The sequence below is a fragment of the Calonectris borealis genome, chromosome 14 (assembly GCF_964195595.1).
Source record: "Calonectris borealis chromosome 14, bCalBor7.hap1.2, whole genome shotgun sequence".
NCBI lineage: Eukaryota > Metazoa > Chordata > Aves > Procellariiformes > Procellariidae > Calonectris > Calonectris borealis.
This window is the reverse complement of record NC_134325.1, coordinates 19,765,598-19,779,270: the sequence shown is the minus strand read 5'-3', so window position 1 is coordinate 19,779,270 and position 13,673 is coordinate 19,765,598. Positions and strand designations below refer to the sequence as shown.

The 13,673-nt window shown below is 69.9% G+C and overlaps 2 protein-coding genes across 3 annotated transcripts; one reads left to right on the top strand and one right to left on the bottom strand.

The window, feature by feature from the left end:
• The first annotated feature begins 34 nt into the window (after positions 1 to 34).
• Positions 35 to 1,774, top strand: MRPL16 (mitochondrial ribosomal protein L16). Its single transcript, XM_075163461.1, is given in 5 exon segments — positions 35 to 67; positions 70 to 127; positions 408 to 473; positions 617 to 765; positions 1,236 to 1,774. Coding segments are annotated over 5 exon segments (792 nt in total). The 3' UTR covers positions 1,722 to 1,774.
• Positions 1,775 to 1,858: 84 nt separating this feature from the next.
• Positions 1,859 to 12,683, bottom strand: STX3 (syntaxin 3). Of its 2 annotated transcripts, none has more exons than XM_075163460.1 (11): positions 12,286 to 12,683; positions 10,617 to 10,697; positions 10,437 to 10,536; positions 10,224 to 10,298; positions 10,025 to 10,092; positions 7,163 to 7,271; positions 6,623 to 6,696; positions 6,396 to 6,530; positions 5,239 to 5,349; positions 2,636 to 2,736; positions 1,859 to 2,382 (listed from the first exon to the last, which is right to left on the bottom strand). In XM_075163460.1, the coding sequence occupies exons 1-10, from the start codon at positions 12,313 to 12,315 to the stop codon at positions 2,659 to 2,661; spliced, it is 861 nt and encodes a 286-aa protein (XP_075019561.1). In that variant the 5' UTR covers positions 12,316 to 12,683; the 3' UTR covers positions 1,859 to 2,382; positions 2,636 to 2,658. The 2 variants fall into 2 exon arrangements, with proteins under 2 accessions (XP_075019561.1, XP_075019560.1); XM_075163459.1 differs by lacking the exons at positions 1,859 to 2,382; positions 2,636 to 2,736 and adding exons at positions 3,859 to 3,946; positions 4,377 to 4,491.
• Between the last annotated feature and the right edge of the window lie 990 nt (positions 12,684 to 13,673).

Below are 13,673 nucleotides of genomic sequence, written 5' to 3'. Positions count from 1 at the left end.
GTCCCCCGCCGGGCGGCTTCAGGGGGAGGACCCCATGGCGGCGCCCTACAGGCACTTCCGGCCGGGCGGCGGCGCGGCCCGGCGATGTGGCGATGGCGGCTCCCGCCGTCGCTCCCGGCTGGAGGAGGTCAGGGGAGCCCGGGCAGCGCTCCGCGGGGCCGCCGGCTGCCCGGGGGGAGCGTGTCCGGGTGCCTGGGTCCCGGCGGGGGCGGGGGGGGGAGCTCTGACATCGGGACGCCCGGGCCCGCTCCCGCATTAACCGGGTGTGGGACTCCCGGGTCAGCTGTGGTGGCCGTGGGGGGGATCCCTCTCGACGCTGTTGGAGCCGCTCCCGGGAAGCGGGGCCGCCCCCGGGCCCCCCTCCCGGTGCATCAGGCCCCGCTCTGAGCCCCCGCTCTGTCCCCCAGGTCCCGGCGGTGTCGCCGTCCCCCGGGCGGGCCTCAAGAAGTACGTGCTACCCCCGGACTACAGCGGTAAGGGGGACACGCGAGGGGAGAACTACCCCCACGGGGATGGCAGGGGCACCCCCCAGTTTGCGGGGGCACCCCCCAATCTGCTGCCGCCCGCGCCCCCCTGCTCCGGGGCCGGTGACCCTGACACGCGTGTCCCCCGGCAGGTATCACCCTCCCGGAGAAGACGAAGCTGAAGTTCATGGACAAGGTCCCGGCGGTGCCCAAGGTCAGGCGGGAGCCCCGGCGGCTGCGTGACATCCGCGGCCCGGCCCGGGTGGCCACCGACTTCACCCAGGGGCAGTACGGGATCCTGGTGAGCGGGACGGGGCCCTGCTCCCCCCAACCGGAGCCGAGGGGGTGGCAAGGGGGGAGCCCGGAGGGGCTGGGGGCTGCGTTCAGGCAGCCTGGGTGGGAGGTGGGGAGGGGGCAGGAGCTGGGCACCCCCAGGCTGGAGACCCCCCTCTGGTGCTGAGTCTTCCGTGGGTGGTGAAAACTCCAAACAAACCGGCAACCGGAGGGGACCGGTCCCAAACCGGCTCCGAAAAGCTGGATTGACTGAGCTACCTCCATCAGGAAGGGCCTCAGTTTCCCCAGGGAGGGGATAAGGAACATAACACCGAGCTGAAATTGGAAAGGCAGCTTTGAGACGTCCTCAGCGAGGCTGCTCCCCCGCCAAAAGCGCACGTGAAGGGTGGGGGGGGACGGCTGCCAGCGCAGGGCAGGAGAGGAACCTCTGTCCCCCTCGTCCCACCAGCGCCCGGTAACCCCGTCCTTCCCCCACAGGCCTTGGGGGGTGGGTACCTCCACTGGGGCCACTTCGAGATGATCCGCCTGACCATCGGCCGCGCCATGGACCCCAAGACCATGTTCGCCATCTGGCGCGTGCCGGCCCCTTACAAACCGGTGACGCGGAAAAGCCTGGGACACCGCATGGGGGGCGGCAAGGGCCCCATCGACCACTACGTGACGGCGGTGAAGAGCGGACGTCTGGTGGTGGAAGTAGGCGGTCGCTGCGAGTTTGGGGAGGTGAAGCCCTTCCTCACGCAGGTGGCCAAGAAACTGCCCTTCCCCGCCGTCCCCATCAGCCGCGACGGCCTCCAGCAGATGCGACGGGAGGAAGAGGAGAAGAGGCTCAACAACCAAAACCCCTGGACCTTCGAGCGCGTCGTCACCTCCAACATGCTGGGGATGCGCAAGTACCTCAGCCCCTACGACCTGCAGCTAAAGGGACGCTACTGGGGCAAATTCTTCCTGAAACACAGGGTGTAACGAGCAACTGGGGAGGGGGCCGCCTTAATTAAACCTTCCCACAAGAACCTGCATCGGTCGCTGTGGTTTTTGGAGGCGCAAACACGGGACCAGGAGCATCCTGGAGGGTGATGCGTGTATCAGGGCTTGTCTCCCGCTGCTGAGACCCCCCCGCCCCATCCCCGACGCAGCACCCCGGAGCAGAGCGTGGGTGAGCTCTTTATTCACGAGGAGGGCTCCGGCGCGGGTGGCTGCACATCGGAAGAGCCGGCGAGGCAGAGAAGTCGCCGCAGACGAGCTCCGAGCGAAGGGAGAGGCTCCTCCTTCCACCCCGAGCAAGGCAGAGCCCTCTCCGTCGTCCGCACGCTGCCCCGGGGAGGAACGCGGCTCCTCTGTGCCGCCGAGGAGGGGGCTGCTTTTCGCGGGGGCCGCTGACCGTCGGCCAAATGGGGAGCGAGGAGGGACCTTGGGGTGTTCGCCCGGCGGTGGGGGGGAAAGGGGGAGCAGGGCAGGTGGTCTCCACTCCTCCGGGGACGCGCGGGCTGCAGTGGAGGGATGTCCTCGGGGTTCCGGGGACGAGGGCTTGGCAGGCGGGTCCCGGGGCCGGCGGTCGGGGTCTCTCCGATGGCTGGAGCCGCAGGCGGGATCATCCGGGCGGTGGGGCAGGAGGGGGAAAGGCCACCTGCAACGGGGAGGAAGATGAGGCACCGCTGAGGAAGGGGATGTGGCCCCCACCGCTGCGGCTGTCCCCATCCCTCCCTGTCACAGCTGCCTGGGGACGTCCGGGGCTCTGCCGGCGCCTCACGGACGTGCTGGCAAGTCCAAATGGGGTGAATCCCACCCGGCCCAACCCCACCGAGGTCCGAACCCGCCCCCCGGGTGTGGGGCGTTACTGGGGACCCCGCCTGCCACCCTCCCGCCGTGCGCCCGGTCACCTGGAGGGCAGCGGGCGGGGGTCTCAGGCGAAGACGCTCCAGATGCTGGCAGCCAAGATGATGGCGAGGATGATGCAGCACAACATGATCATGATCTTCTTCTGCGCGGGGGAGAGAGGGGCCGTGAGGCAGGGCCGCGGGTGGCACGGGGCTGGGGAGGGGGGACAAGGGACAGGGACAGGGGCGGGGGAGGCAGCGGGGCAGGTGTGAGCTGGTCCTGCGGAGCACCGGGATGTGGCTGTGTCCCCCTTGGGACAGGCGGCCAAGTGCCAGCACTTGGGGGGGGACAAGTCCCCGTCGCCGTGACTTACCCAAAACCGTGGGGGAAGACGGTCCGGCCCGGCCTGGCAGAGCCCGTAGGGTTTGGGGGTGTCCCCAGCCCCGCGCTCCCCCTGTCACGTCTCCACCCCGAGGGGCTGCTTGGCTACAGCACCCGAAAACGGGGACCGGTGCCAGACCCTGGGTCCTCAGCCAAAGCCACCAGCCCGGCCGTGATGCCACGGCCGCCGTGAGCCGAGCCGGAGCTGTGCTCAGCCCAGGGGCAGCCCCCCCTCGCCCCATTTTGGGTATCTGGGGTGCCAGCACCCCGCTTGTCCCCGCAGCGCCCCGGCATCGCGTTGTGCACGGAGAGGAGAGGCGCAGGGCGGGCATCGGCAGGGATCTTTATTGGAACGGCAATTAAATAACCGCGACGGCCGCGTCCTCCCGCCCCAGCTCCCCGCAGCGCCGGGGCAGTCGGCGTCGGGGACGTGCCGGTCACAGACATCAAGGCCAAGAGGGGACCAGGTCCCCGGCGGCTCCGTCTGCCGCGGCACAGGGGGACAGCAAAGCGCAGCCAGCCTGGTGCCACCAAACGCCCTGTCCTGACCATATCCCCGTCCCTCGTCCTCCCGGGACGCCCGTGCGGGAGAGGTGTCCTCTCGCTGGGGCCGTGGCACCGGCTGCCACATCCCCGCGGTGCCAGCACGGCCCCCGGCCCCCCTCACTCCCCCCGGCAAGAGATGGGGGACCAGGAGAAGTTGATTTATCAGGAAAGGAAAATAAATAGTTGAGTCCTGTCCCCTTCCCGCAGGGGACACGAGGACAAGAAGGGCAGACCCCAGGGACCGGCAGGACAGCGGGAGCCGTAGGGGACGGGCCGGGGGTGATGGGACCCCTCCAGGGAGGAGAGCCGAGCCGGGGCCCGGCAGGAGCCGGTGCGTGGGGGCTGAGGGCAGCAGGTCCGGGAGAAGCGGGGAGAGGAGGGGGCCGGGCCGCGGTGCCGGGGAGGGTCCCGCGGGGAGACGTCGCCGCTGGGACCGTCGGAAGCGTCTGGAGGAGGGAAAGGGGGAGACGTCGGCCCCCAGCCGGAGGGGCCGGCGGGGAAGGGGCCGAGGGGCTGCAGCAGGGTCCGGAGGGAGCGGGGACGGCAGAGACCGACGTGGGGAACACGTAGCCAAGCACGGAGCCGAAATCCAGACCCCCGAGCACTTCAGACCCCCGAGCACCACGGAGCCCCGCACACCGCAGACCCGAGGCCGCCGGCCGACGAGCACCCAGAGCCCAGCACCCCCAGCCCCAGCAGAAACCAAAGCACCGGAGAGCCAGACCCCGGCACGGGGACACGGAGCCCCACGGGCGGGCAGAGCAGCCCGGGCAGGGCATGATGGAGGTGCCAGCCCGTCCGGGCCTGCCCGCCGTCCCTGAGCCCTCCAGGGTGCTCCGGCCCCGTGGTGGGGCTCCCCTGCCCCCCAACACTTACAGACCACAGCCCCCGCCTTGGGGGGTTATTTCTTGTTTAGCCCCACGGAAAGTCCGATGATGAGGGCAACTATCCCCAGCAAGAGCACCACTACCAGCGCCAAAATCAGCATCTTCTGGAGGGGGCGAAAGGGGAGATGGGGGCCGGTTACACCTGCCCCGTGCGGGGGGGGACACGGAGAGCAGAGGTGGGCACAGAGGAGCCCAGAAGAGCCAGAGATGCTGCAGACCCGGGGACAGGGCGGGGGGGGGCTGAGCCCTCACCAGCTCATCACACCTGAGGGTTGGAGGGGGCTCGGGGCTGGCGGGGGGACAGAGAGGGACAGAGCTGCCAACCCCGTGGAGGTCACAAGGGAGGAGCAGGGACCGGTTGGGGTGGCTGGGGGTCACTGGGGGTAGGTGGGAGTCATTGGGGTCATCTGGGGGACCACTGGGGGCAGGTGGGGACACGAGGGGTGGCTGGGGGACAGAAGGGCTGGCTGGGGGACACGAGGTGCCTGGGGTGACAAGGAGGTCTCAGGGCCACTGGAGGATATGGGGAGATACTGGGAGGACTGGGAGAGGTGAAGGGACAGAGGGGGGCACTGGGGGTGCCTTTGGGATGCTGGGGGCTGTGGAGGGGACACTGGGGGACACTGGGGCCGTCGGTCCGTCTCACCCTCCTGGCCTCACTTTGGTACTTCACGGCCTTTTTGGTGTCAGCCACGGCCCGCTCCACGAAGCCGACGGACTGGTCCATGTTGTTCTCTATGCGGTCGATCATGGCTCCCTACGGGGCGCGGGGGCGGCGGGGCGGAGGCAGAGAGAGAGAAGAGGAGGGGGGGGGACGCTGAGAGCACCCAAGGGTGCCGGCACCCACCCACCTTGCGTGCCTGGCCCTGGTACTGGAGCGCCTTCTTGGTCTGCTGGTTCGCCTGCTCCACGTGCTCGGCCGCGTGCATCACGTGCTGCTCCACGTTATCCAGCAGCCCCCCCTGCGGGGACAGGAGAGGGGACACGTTCAGCAGGGACCCCGTGGCACGGCCCCACGGCACGTGGCACGGCCCCACAACCCGTGGCACGGCCCCACGGCGCAGGTACTCACCCTTCCCCGGTGCACGCGGTGGCTCCTCGCATTGCATGGGGGGGACAGAGAGGGGCTGAGAGAGGGGCCGGGACCACCGCGGCGTGGGGCGCACCCCTGCCCGCCCCTGCCCCCCCCCCCCAGGCCCCCAGGGGCTTGGGTGCTGGGTGATCCCACAGGGACCTATGCACCGGTCACCACCCAGCCCCGCCTGGCTCTGTGCCTGGGTCCCCCTGCATGGGTCCCCGTGCAGGTGCCCACGTGGCCCCGTGCCACCCTGTGTCCCCACGGAGCCCTGCACAGCCCTGAGTGCCAGTCCCCGTGCGGCTTCACGCATGGGTCACCACGCATCCTCATGCACAGGTCCCTGCTCGTCCCCATGCAGCCCATGCACAGGTCCTTGCTTATCCCCATGCAGCCCATGCACAGGTCCCTGCTCATCCTCATGCACAGGTCCCTGTGCAGCCTCATGCACAGGTCCTTGCTCGTCCCCGTGCAGCCCATGCACACGTCCCTGCTCGTCCATGTGCAGCCCCATGCACAGGTCCCTGCTCATCCTTGTGCAGCCCCATGCACAGATCCCTGCTTGTCCTCATGCACAGGTCCCTGCTCGTCCCCATGCAGCCCATGCACAGGTCCCTGCTCGTCCCCATGCAGCCCATGCACAGGTCCTTGTTCATTCCCATGCACAGGTCCCTGCTCATCCCTGCGCAGCCCACGCACAGGTCCCTGCTCGTCCCCGTGCAGCCCATGCACAGGTCCCTGCTCGTCCCCATGCAGCCCATGCACAGGTCATTGTTCATCCCCATGCACAGGTCCCTGCTCGTCCCCATGCAGCCCATGCACAGGTCCTTGTTCATCCCCATGCACAGGTCCCTGCTCGTCCCCGCGCAGCCCATGCACAGGTCCCTGCTCGTCCCCATGCACAGGTCCCTGCTCGTCCCCGCGCAGCCGTACCTGGTTCTCCACCAGCATGGCGATGTCGACGAACATGTCGTGGAGCTCCTTGATGCTGCTCTCCAGCCGCACGATGTCCTTGTGCCGCCCCTCGATCTCGCTCAGCGCCTGCTTCGAGATCTGCGAGTCCATGATCTGCAACGGGGCGGGAAGGGGCCGGGGGGCGTCAGCGGGGGGGTCCTGGTCCCCCGTGTCCCCCCCGGCCCCCCGGCGCGGCGGGCGCTCACCCCCGAGGTGAAGATGGAGGGGTTCCCGCTCTCCAGCATCTCCTCCAGCTCCTCGTCCGTCGTGTTCTTGCCGGCTGCGGGCACGTGGGGTCAGTGGGGGGAACAGGCCCCGCCCACCCCATCAAAGGAGGCGGGGTCTGCAGGGCCTGGCTCCACCCACTTTGCCGAAGGGGGCGGAGTCTTTAGTGTGCAGCTCTGTCTGCTTTACCAAAGGGGTGGGGCCTGGAGGGCCTGGCTCCACCCACTTTGCCAAAGGGGGCAGGGTCTTTGGGGCCTAGCTCCACCCGTTTCACAAAAGGGGCGGGGTCTTTAGTGCCCAGCTCTGCCTGCTTTACCAAAGGGGCGGGGTCTGTAGGGGCTGGCTCCACCCACTTTGCCAAAGGGGTGGGGTCTGTATGATGTGGCTCCACCCACTTTGCCAAAGAGGTGGGGTCTGTAGGGCCTGGCTCCACCCATTTTGTTAAAGGGGCAGTGTCAGAAGGGTGAGGCCCCGCCCACTTCTCCAGAGGGGCGGGGCCTGAGGGGGCGGGGGGCACGCACTGATCTCGAGCTGGCGCTGGATCCGGCCCTTGCTGCGCTCCCGGAAGTCGACCTGCGCCTCGTTGTACTTGGTCATGACGTCAACGAACTTGCGGGACAGGACCGAGTGCTGGGGACGGGGACAAGGACGTGGGGCTGGGGACACCCCGGGCATGGCACCTCCCTGGTCCCTGGGGGACAGGACCCAGTGCTGGGGATGGGGACAAGGACGTGGGGCTGGGGACACCCCGGGCATGGCACCTCCCCGGTCCCTGGGGGACAGGACCGAGTGCTGGGGATGGGGACAAGGACGTGGGGCTGGGGACACCCCAGGCATTGCACCTCCCTGGTCCCTGGGGGACAGGACCGAGTGCTGGGGACGGGGACAAGGAAGTGGGGCTGGGGACACCCCGGGCATGGCACCTCCCTGGTCCCCGGGGTCAGGACCCAGTGCTGGGGATGGGGACAAGGAAGTGGGGCTGGGGACACCCCGGGCATGGCACCTCCCTGGTCCCCGGGGTCAGGACCCAGTGCTGGGGACGGGGACAAGGACGTGGGGCTGGGACACCCTGGGCATGGCACCTCCCCGGTCCCTGGGGGACAGGACCCAGTGCTGGGGACGGGGACATGGGACTGGGTACACTCCCAGCATGGCCGTGTCCCAAGCCCAGGGGACAGGACCAAGTGCTGGGGATGGGGATGGGGACATGGGACACCCCAGGCATGGCATGTCCCAACCCCAGGGGACAGGACCCAGTGCTGCAGGCAGGGATGGGGACATGAGACACGCCAGGCACGGCACGTCCCAGCCCCAGGGGACAGGGCCAACTGCTGGGGACAGGGACACCCCAGGCAACACACGTGCCAGCTGCGGGGCACAGGAGCAAGGACAGGGGTGTGACACTGGGGATGCCCCCAGCATGGCACAGCCCCAGCCCAGGGGACAAGATGGGGTGGTGGGGCTGGGGACAGGGAGTCAGACCAGTGACACTCCTGGCATGGCGTGTCCCCAGCCCCAGGAGATAGGGCAGGATGAGGGGCTGGGGCTGGGGCTGGGGACATGAGACCCAGGTGACCCCGGATATGGTGTCCCAGCCCATTGGGGACAGGACAGAGTACTGGGGACAGGACAGAGGGACATGAAGCCTGGGAGCACCCAGACATGGTGCTGGGTGACAGGGGACAGAGATGGGAGACCTGGGGACACACAGAACCTGCCACATCTCCAGCCCGTGGGGGACAGGATGGGACGGGGTGCTCAGGACCTGGGGGTGCTGGGTGGGGACAGCCCCGGCACCTCCCCAGACCCTGGGGGTCAGGACCCAGTGCTGGGGACGGGGACAGGACGTGGGGCTGGGGACACCCTGGGCATGGCACCTCCCTGGTCCCTGGGGTCAGGACCCAGTGCTGGGGATGGGGACAAGGACATGGGGCTGGGGACACCCCGGGCATGGCACCTCCCTGGTCCCTGGGGTCAGGACCCAGTGCTGGGGATGGGGACAAGGACGTGGGGCTGGGGACACCCTGGGCATGGCACCTCCCTGGTCCCCGGGGTCAGGACCCAGTGCTGGGGATGGGGACAAGGACGTGGGGCTGGGGACACCCTGGGCATGGCACCTCCCTGGTCCCCAGGGTCAGGACCCGGTGCTGGGGATGGGGACAAGGACGTGGGGCTGGGGACACCCCAGGCATGGCACCTCCCTGGTCCCCGGGGTCAGGACCCGGTGCTGGGGATGGGGACAAGGACGTGGGGCTGGGGACACCCTGGGCATGGCACCTCCCTGGTCCCCAGGGTCAGGACCCGGTGCTGGGGATGGGGACAAGGACATGGGGCTGGGGACACCCTGGGCATGGCACCTCCCTGGTCCCCGGGGTCAGGACCCGGTGCTGGGGATGGGGACAAGGACATGGGGCTGGGGACACCCTGGGCATGGCACCTCCCTGGTCCCCGGGGTCAGGACCCAGTGCTGGGGATGGGGACAAGGACATAGGGCTGGGGACACCCCGGGCATGGCACCTCCCTGGTCCCCGGGGTCAGGACCCAGTGCTGGGGATGGGGACAAGGACGTGGGGCTGGGGACACCCTGGGCATGGCACCTCCCTGGTCCCCAGGGTCAGGACCCGGTGCTGGGGATGGAGACAAGGACGTGGGGCTGGGGACACCCTGGGCATGGCACCTCCCTGGTCCCCGGGGTCAGGACCCGGTGCTGGGGATGGGGACAAGGACGTGGGGCTGGGGACACCCCAGGCATGGCACCTCCCTGGTCCCCGGGGTCAGGACCCGGTGCTGGGGATGGGGACAAGGACGTGGGGCTGGGGACACCCCAGGCATGGCACCTCCCTGGTCCCCGGGGTCAGGACCCAGTGCTGGGGATGGGGACAAGGACGTGGGGCTGGGGACACCCCGGGCATGGCACCTCCCTGGTCCCTGGGGGACAGGACCCAGTGCTGGGGATGGGGACAAGGACGTGGGGCTGGGGACACCCTGGGCATGGCACCTCCCTGGTCCCCGGGGTCAGGACCCGGTGCTGGGGATGGGGACAAGGACATGGGGCTGGGGACACCCTGGGCATGGCACCTCCCCGGTCCCTGGGGGACAGGACCCAGTGCTGGGGACGGGGACAAGGACGTGGGGCTGGGGACACCCCAGGCATGGCACCTCCCTGGTCCCCGGGGTCAGGACCCAGTGCTGGGGATGGGGACAAGGACGTGGGGCTGGGGACACCCTGGGCATGGCACCTCCCTGGTCCCCAGGGTCAGGACCCGGTGCTGGGGATGGAGACAAGGACGTGGGGCTGGGGACACCCTGGGCATGGCACCTCCCTGGTCCCCGGGGTCAGGACCCAGTGCTGGGGACGGGGTCCCCCAGGGACCGGAGCTCACCTGGGACTTGCGTATCCGGAGGTCGGCGGAGGACCGCGCCTCGTCCTGCTCGATGTTCCTCTCCATGCCTGGCGAGAGCCGGACCCCAGCCCGTCAGGGACCTTCCCCACCACACCACGGCCCCAGTGTCCCCAGCACACCCTGCCCTTCCCACGGTGACAGGGGGACCCGCGGGGCCGGTGGGACCGCGGCCACTCACTCTTCAGCTTGTTGCGGACGCCGTTGGCCATTTTCTTGATCTCCGCCGTCAGCTGCTCCAGGTCGTCTTTGGTCTCTGCGGGGTCACAGCACGTGAGATGGGGAAGCCACCGCGCGAACGGCCCCGGGTAGGGGACCCGTGACCCAGGGAGGGGACCCGTGACCCGGGGAGGGGACCCGTGACCCGGGGAGGGGACGCGGCTGTCACACTCACTCTGCTCAGGGATGGGGGCTGAGAGGATGATGCTGTAGAGCTTCTTGGCCTCCTCCACGTTCTCCGAGATCTTGTCGATGTTTTGCCGGGTCTCCTCGATCTAGACAAGCCGGGGAGGATGGGGGGGGGGTCAGGAGGCAGCCCCGCACCCCCCGGCCCCGCGCCCGGCCCCCCCCTCACCTCCGAGAAGAACTCGTCCATGAACGCCGTGTTGTCGACGGCGATCTCCAGCTCCTCCGTGTCATCGTCCGCGTCCTGCTTCTGCGGGGTACGGCGGGCAGCGCTCAGGGGTGGCACCCCCCTTGCTTGCACCCGGGGACACCCCCTGGGTGACAGTCACCCCGCGGGGCCGGGGCGGCCACCAGCTCTGCGGGGTCAGGGAGGGACGCGGCGGGAGCAGCCATGGGGACGTGGTGGCCCAGCGGGGGACATCTGCAGCGGCGGGGAGGGGGGGGCTGAGCTCGAATCACATCTGGCCCCAGCACGGCCGGGGAATTAAGGGATTGCTGGGCTTGGCCGGAGGGAGGGGACGGCGATGGGGACGGGGACGGGACAGGGTTTTATGGCCCCAACCTTCGTCCCGTGGCCAGTCTGAACAGCGCCGGGGCTCGGCGGGGGGCCCAAAGGTGGCAGTTGCCCATCACCCTGGCATCACGCCTGGCCCCCCACCCACAGGCTCCCGGCTCCGAACCTTCCCGGGGTGCCAGCCCTGTTCGCTCCGCCTTCCCTCGCCCCCCTCAGCTCCGTTGGCACCCCGGGGTCCGGCTGTGGCGACCCCAGAGAGGGGGGCAGGCCCCAGCTGGGGACCCCCACCCCCCCCGCCGGAGTAAAAATAAAATTAATCCCTTCTCTCCCTCCCAAAGGTTTTATCTGATGGCTTCGTAATCCCCGCTAAATCCCTGCCAAGCCTCCCTGCCACGGCTGCCCGCCCCACGCAGGGGCCTGGGCGTGGGGTGGGGGGCTGCTGGGACCCCCCCACCGCCTGCGGGGAGCCGACGCTGGCGGGGGGAGGCCCCCGGGGAGCGGGGGGCAGCGGGGCCCCACGGCAGGGCGGGCGCGGGAGGAGGAAGCGGCGATGGTGGCGGGGAGCACGGCGAGGCGTGGGGCGCGGGATAGGGTGCTGGGCACCCCGCGAGCACCCCGCATCGGCCCCCGGCCCCCCCAGGGGACGGGAGTCCCGGGTGGGGGCTGGTGTCTCCCCATTGCAGCCCACAGCATGGGGGGTACAGCTGATGTCCCCCCAAAATACCCTCCGCACCCCCAAACGACACAGAGGGCTGACCCCCCCGATCCCTTCCGCTGACACCCCCATCATCGTGGGGTGGGCTCTCAGGGCCCCCCATCCCCGTGACACCCCCAGGCACCGTGGGGTGGGCTCTTAGGGACCCCCATCCCCATGATACCCCCATCTACCGTGGGGTGGGCTGTCAGGGACCCCATCCCCGTGACATCCCCACGCACCGTGGGGTGGGCTCCCAGGGACCCCCATCCCTGTGACATTCCCACGCACTGTGGGGTGGGGTCTCAGAGCCCCCCCATCCCCGTGACACCCCCAGGCACCGTGGGGTGGGCTCTTAGGGACCCCCATCCCCGTGACAACCCCACCTACCGTGGGGTGGGCTCTTAGGGACCCCCATCCCCATGACACCCCCACCTACCATGGGGTGGGCTCTTAGGGACCCCCATCCCCATGACACCCCCACCTACCGTGGGGTGGGCTCTTAGGGACCCCCATCCCCATGACACCCCCAGGCACCGTGGGGTGGGGTCTCAGGGACCCACAGCAAGCCCCAGGGACCCCCGCCCCACGAGGTGCCCCCCGTCCCCTCCCCACCCCGGGGTCTCTCACCGCCTTGAGCTGCTCCAGCCGGTCCTTCATGGTGCCCCCGAGGGCTGGCGGGGCGCGGGGGGGTCCCCGTCCTCGCCCACCGCAGGGATGGGGGATGCCACCCTCGGTCCTCCCCGGCTAGCTGGGCCTTCTACATCCAGAGGAGGTGGCGGGTGGCCCTGTCCCCGTCCCTGTCCCCAAGCCCAGGGCTGTCCCTTCGCTAATCCCCAGTGACAGGCACAAGGAAGGCAGGAAGGCGCCGAGGGGAGGGACGAGGTGGAGCCACCCTTCACCTGGGACACTCGGGGACACCGGGCCCGTTAAAGGCGACGGCTGTGGGTGCCCCCGGCCACCCCGGGAGGTGGCGGCGAGGCGGGGACGGATGCGAGGTGGCCCCGGCTGGGAGGCGATGAGGAAGCTGGTCCCCACGGGGGTCACGCGCCAACGACGTGTCATCCCCGGTCACGGGTGGCTGCAGTGGGAGACACGGCTGGGGATGGGGGACACGGCTGGGGAGAGGGGACACGGCTGGGGAGAGGGGACGTGGCTGGGGGGACGCAGCTGGGGATGGGGGACACGGCTGGGGATGGGGGACACGGCTGGGGACAGGGGACACGGCTGGGAACGGGGGACACGGCTGGGGAGAGGGGACACGGCTGGGGATGGGGGACATGGCTGGGGACAGGGGACGTGGCTAGGGGGACACAGCTGGGGATGGGGGACACGGCTGGGGAGAGGGGACACGGCTGGGGAGAGGGGACATGGTGGGGACAGGGGACATGGCTGGGGATGGGGGACACGGCTGGGGAGAGGAGACATGGCTGGGGGGACGCAGCTGGGGATGGGGGACACGGCTGGGGAGAGGGGACACAGCTGGGGACAGGGGACACGGCTGGGAACGGGGGACACGGCTGGGGAGAGTGGACACGGCTGGGGATGGGGGACACGGCTGGGGACGGGGGACACGGCTGGGGACGGGGGACGTGGCTGGGGAGAGGGGACATGGCTGGGAACGGGGGACACGGCTGGGGAGAGGGGACACGGCTGGGGATGGGGGACATGGCTGGGGACGGGGGACGTGGCTGGGGGGACGCAGCTGGGGATGGGGGACACGGCTGGGGATGGGGGACACAGCTGGGGATGGGGCACAGAGCTATGGATGCGGTGACAGCTGGGGGACACGCGCGTCCGTGAGGGAATGCACCCGCGCGGGAGAAAAGGGGCCGCTGCCCCTTTAAGAGCAGCCCGGGGGCGGTGCGGCTCCTTTAAGGCCTTATAAGAAGGCGGGGGCTAACACAGACCACGCCCCCTACATCGCGCGCCCAGCCGCCGCGCATGCGCTTCACCCCTTCCCCGCGCTGGCGGGGGAGTGGGTGACGTCATGCGCGTGCGCCCGCGGCGGCGCATGC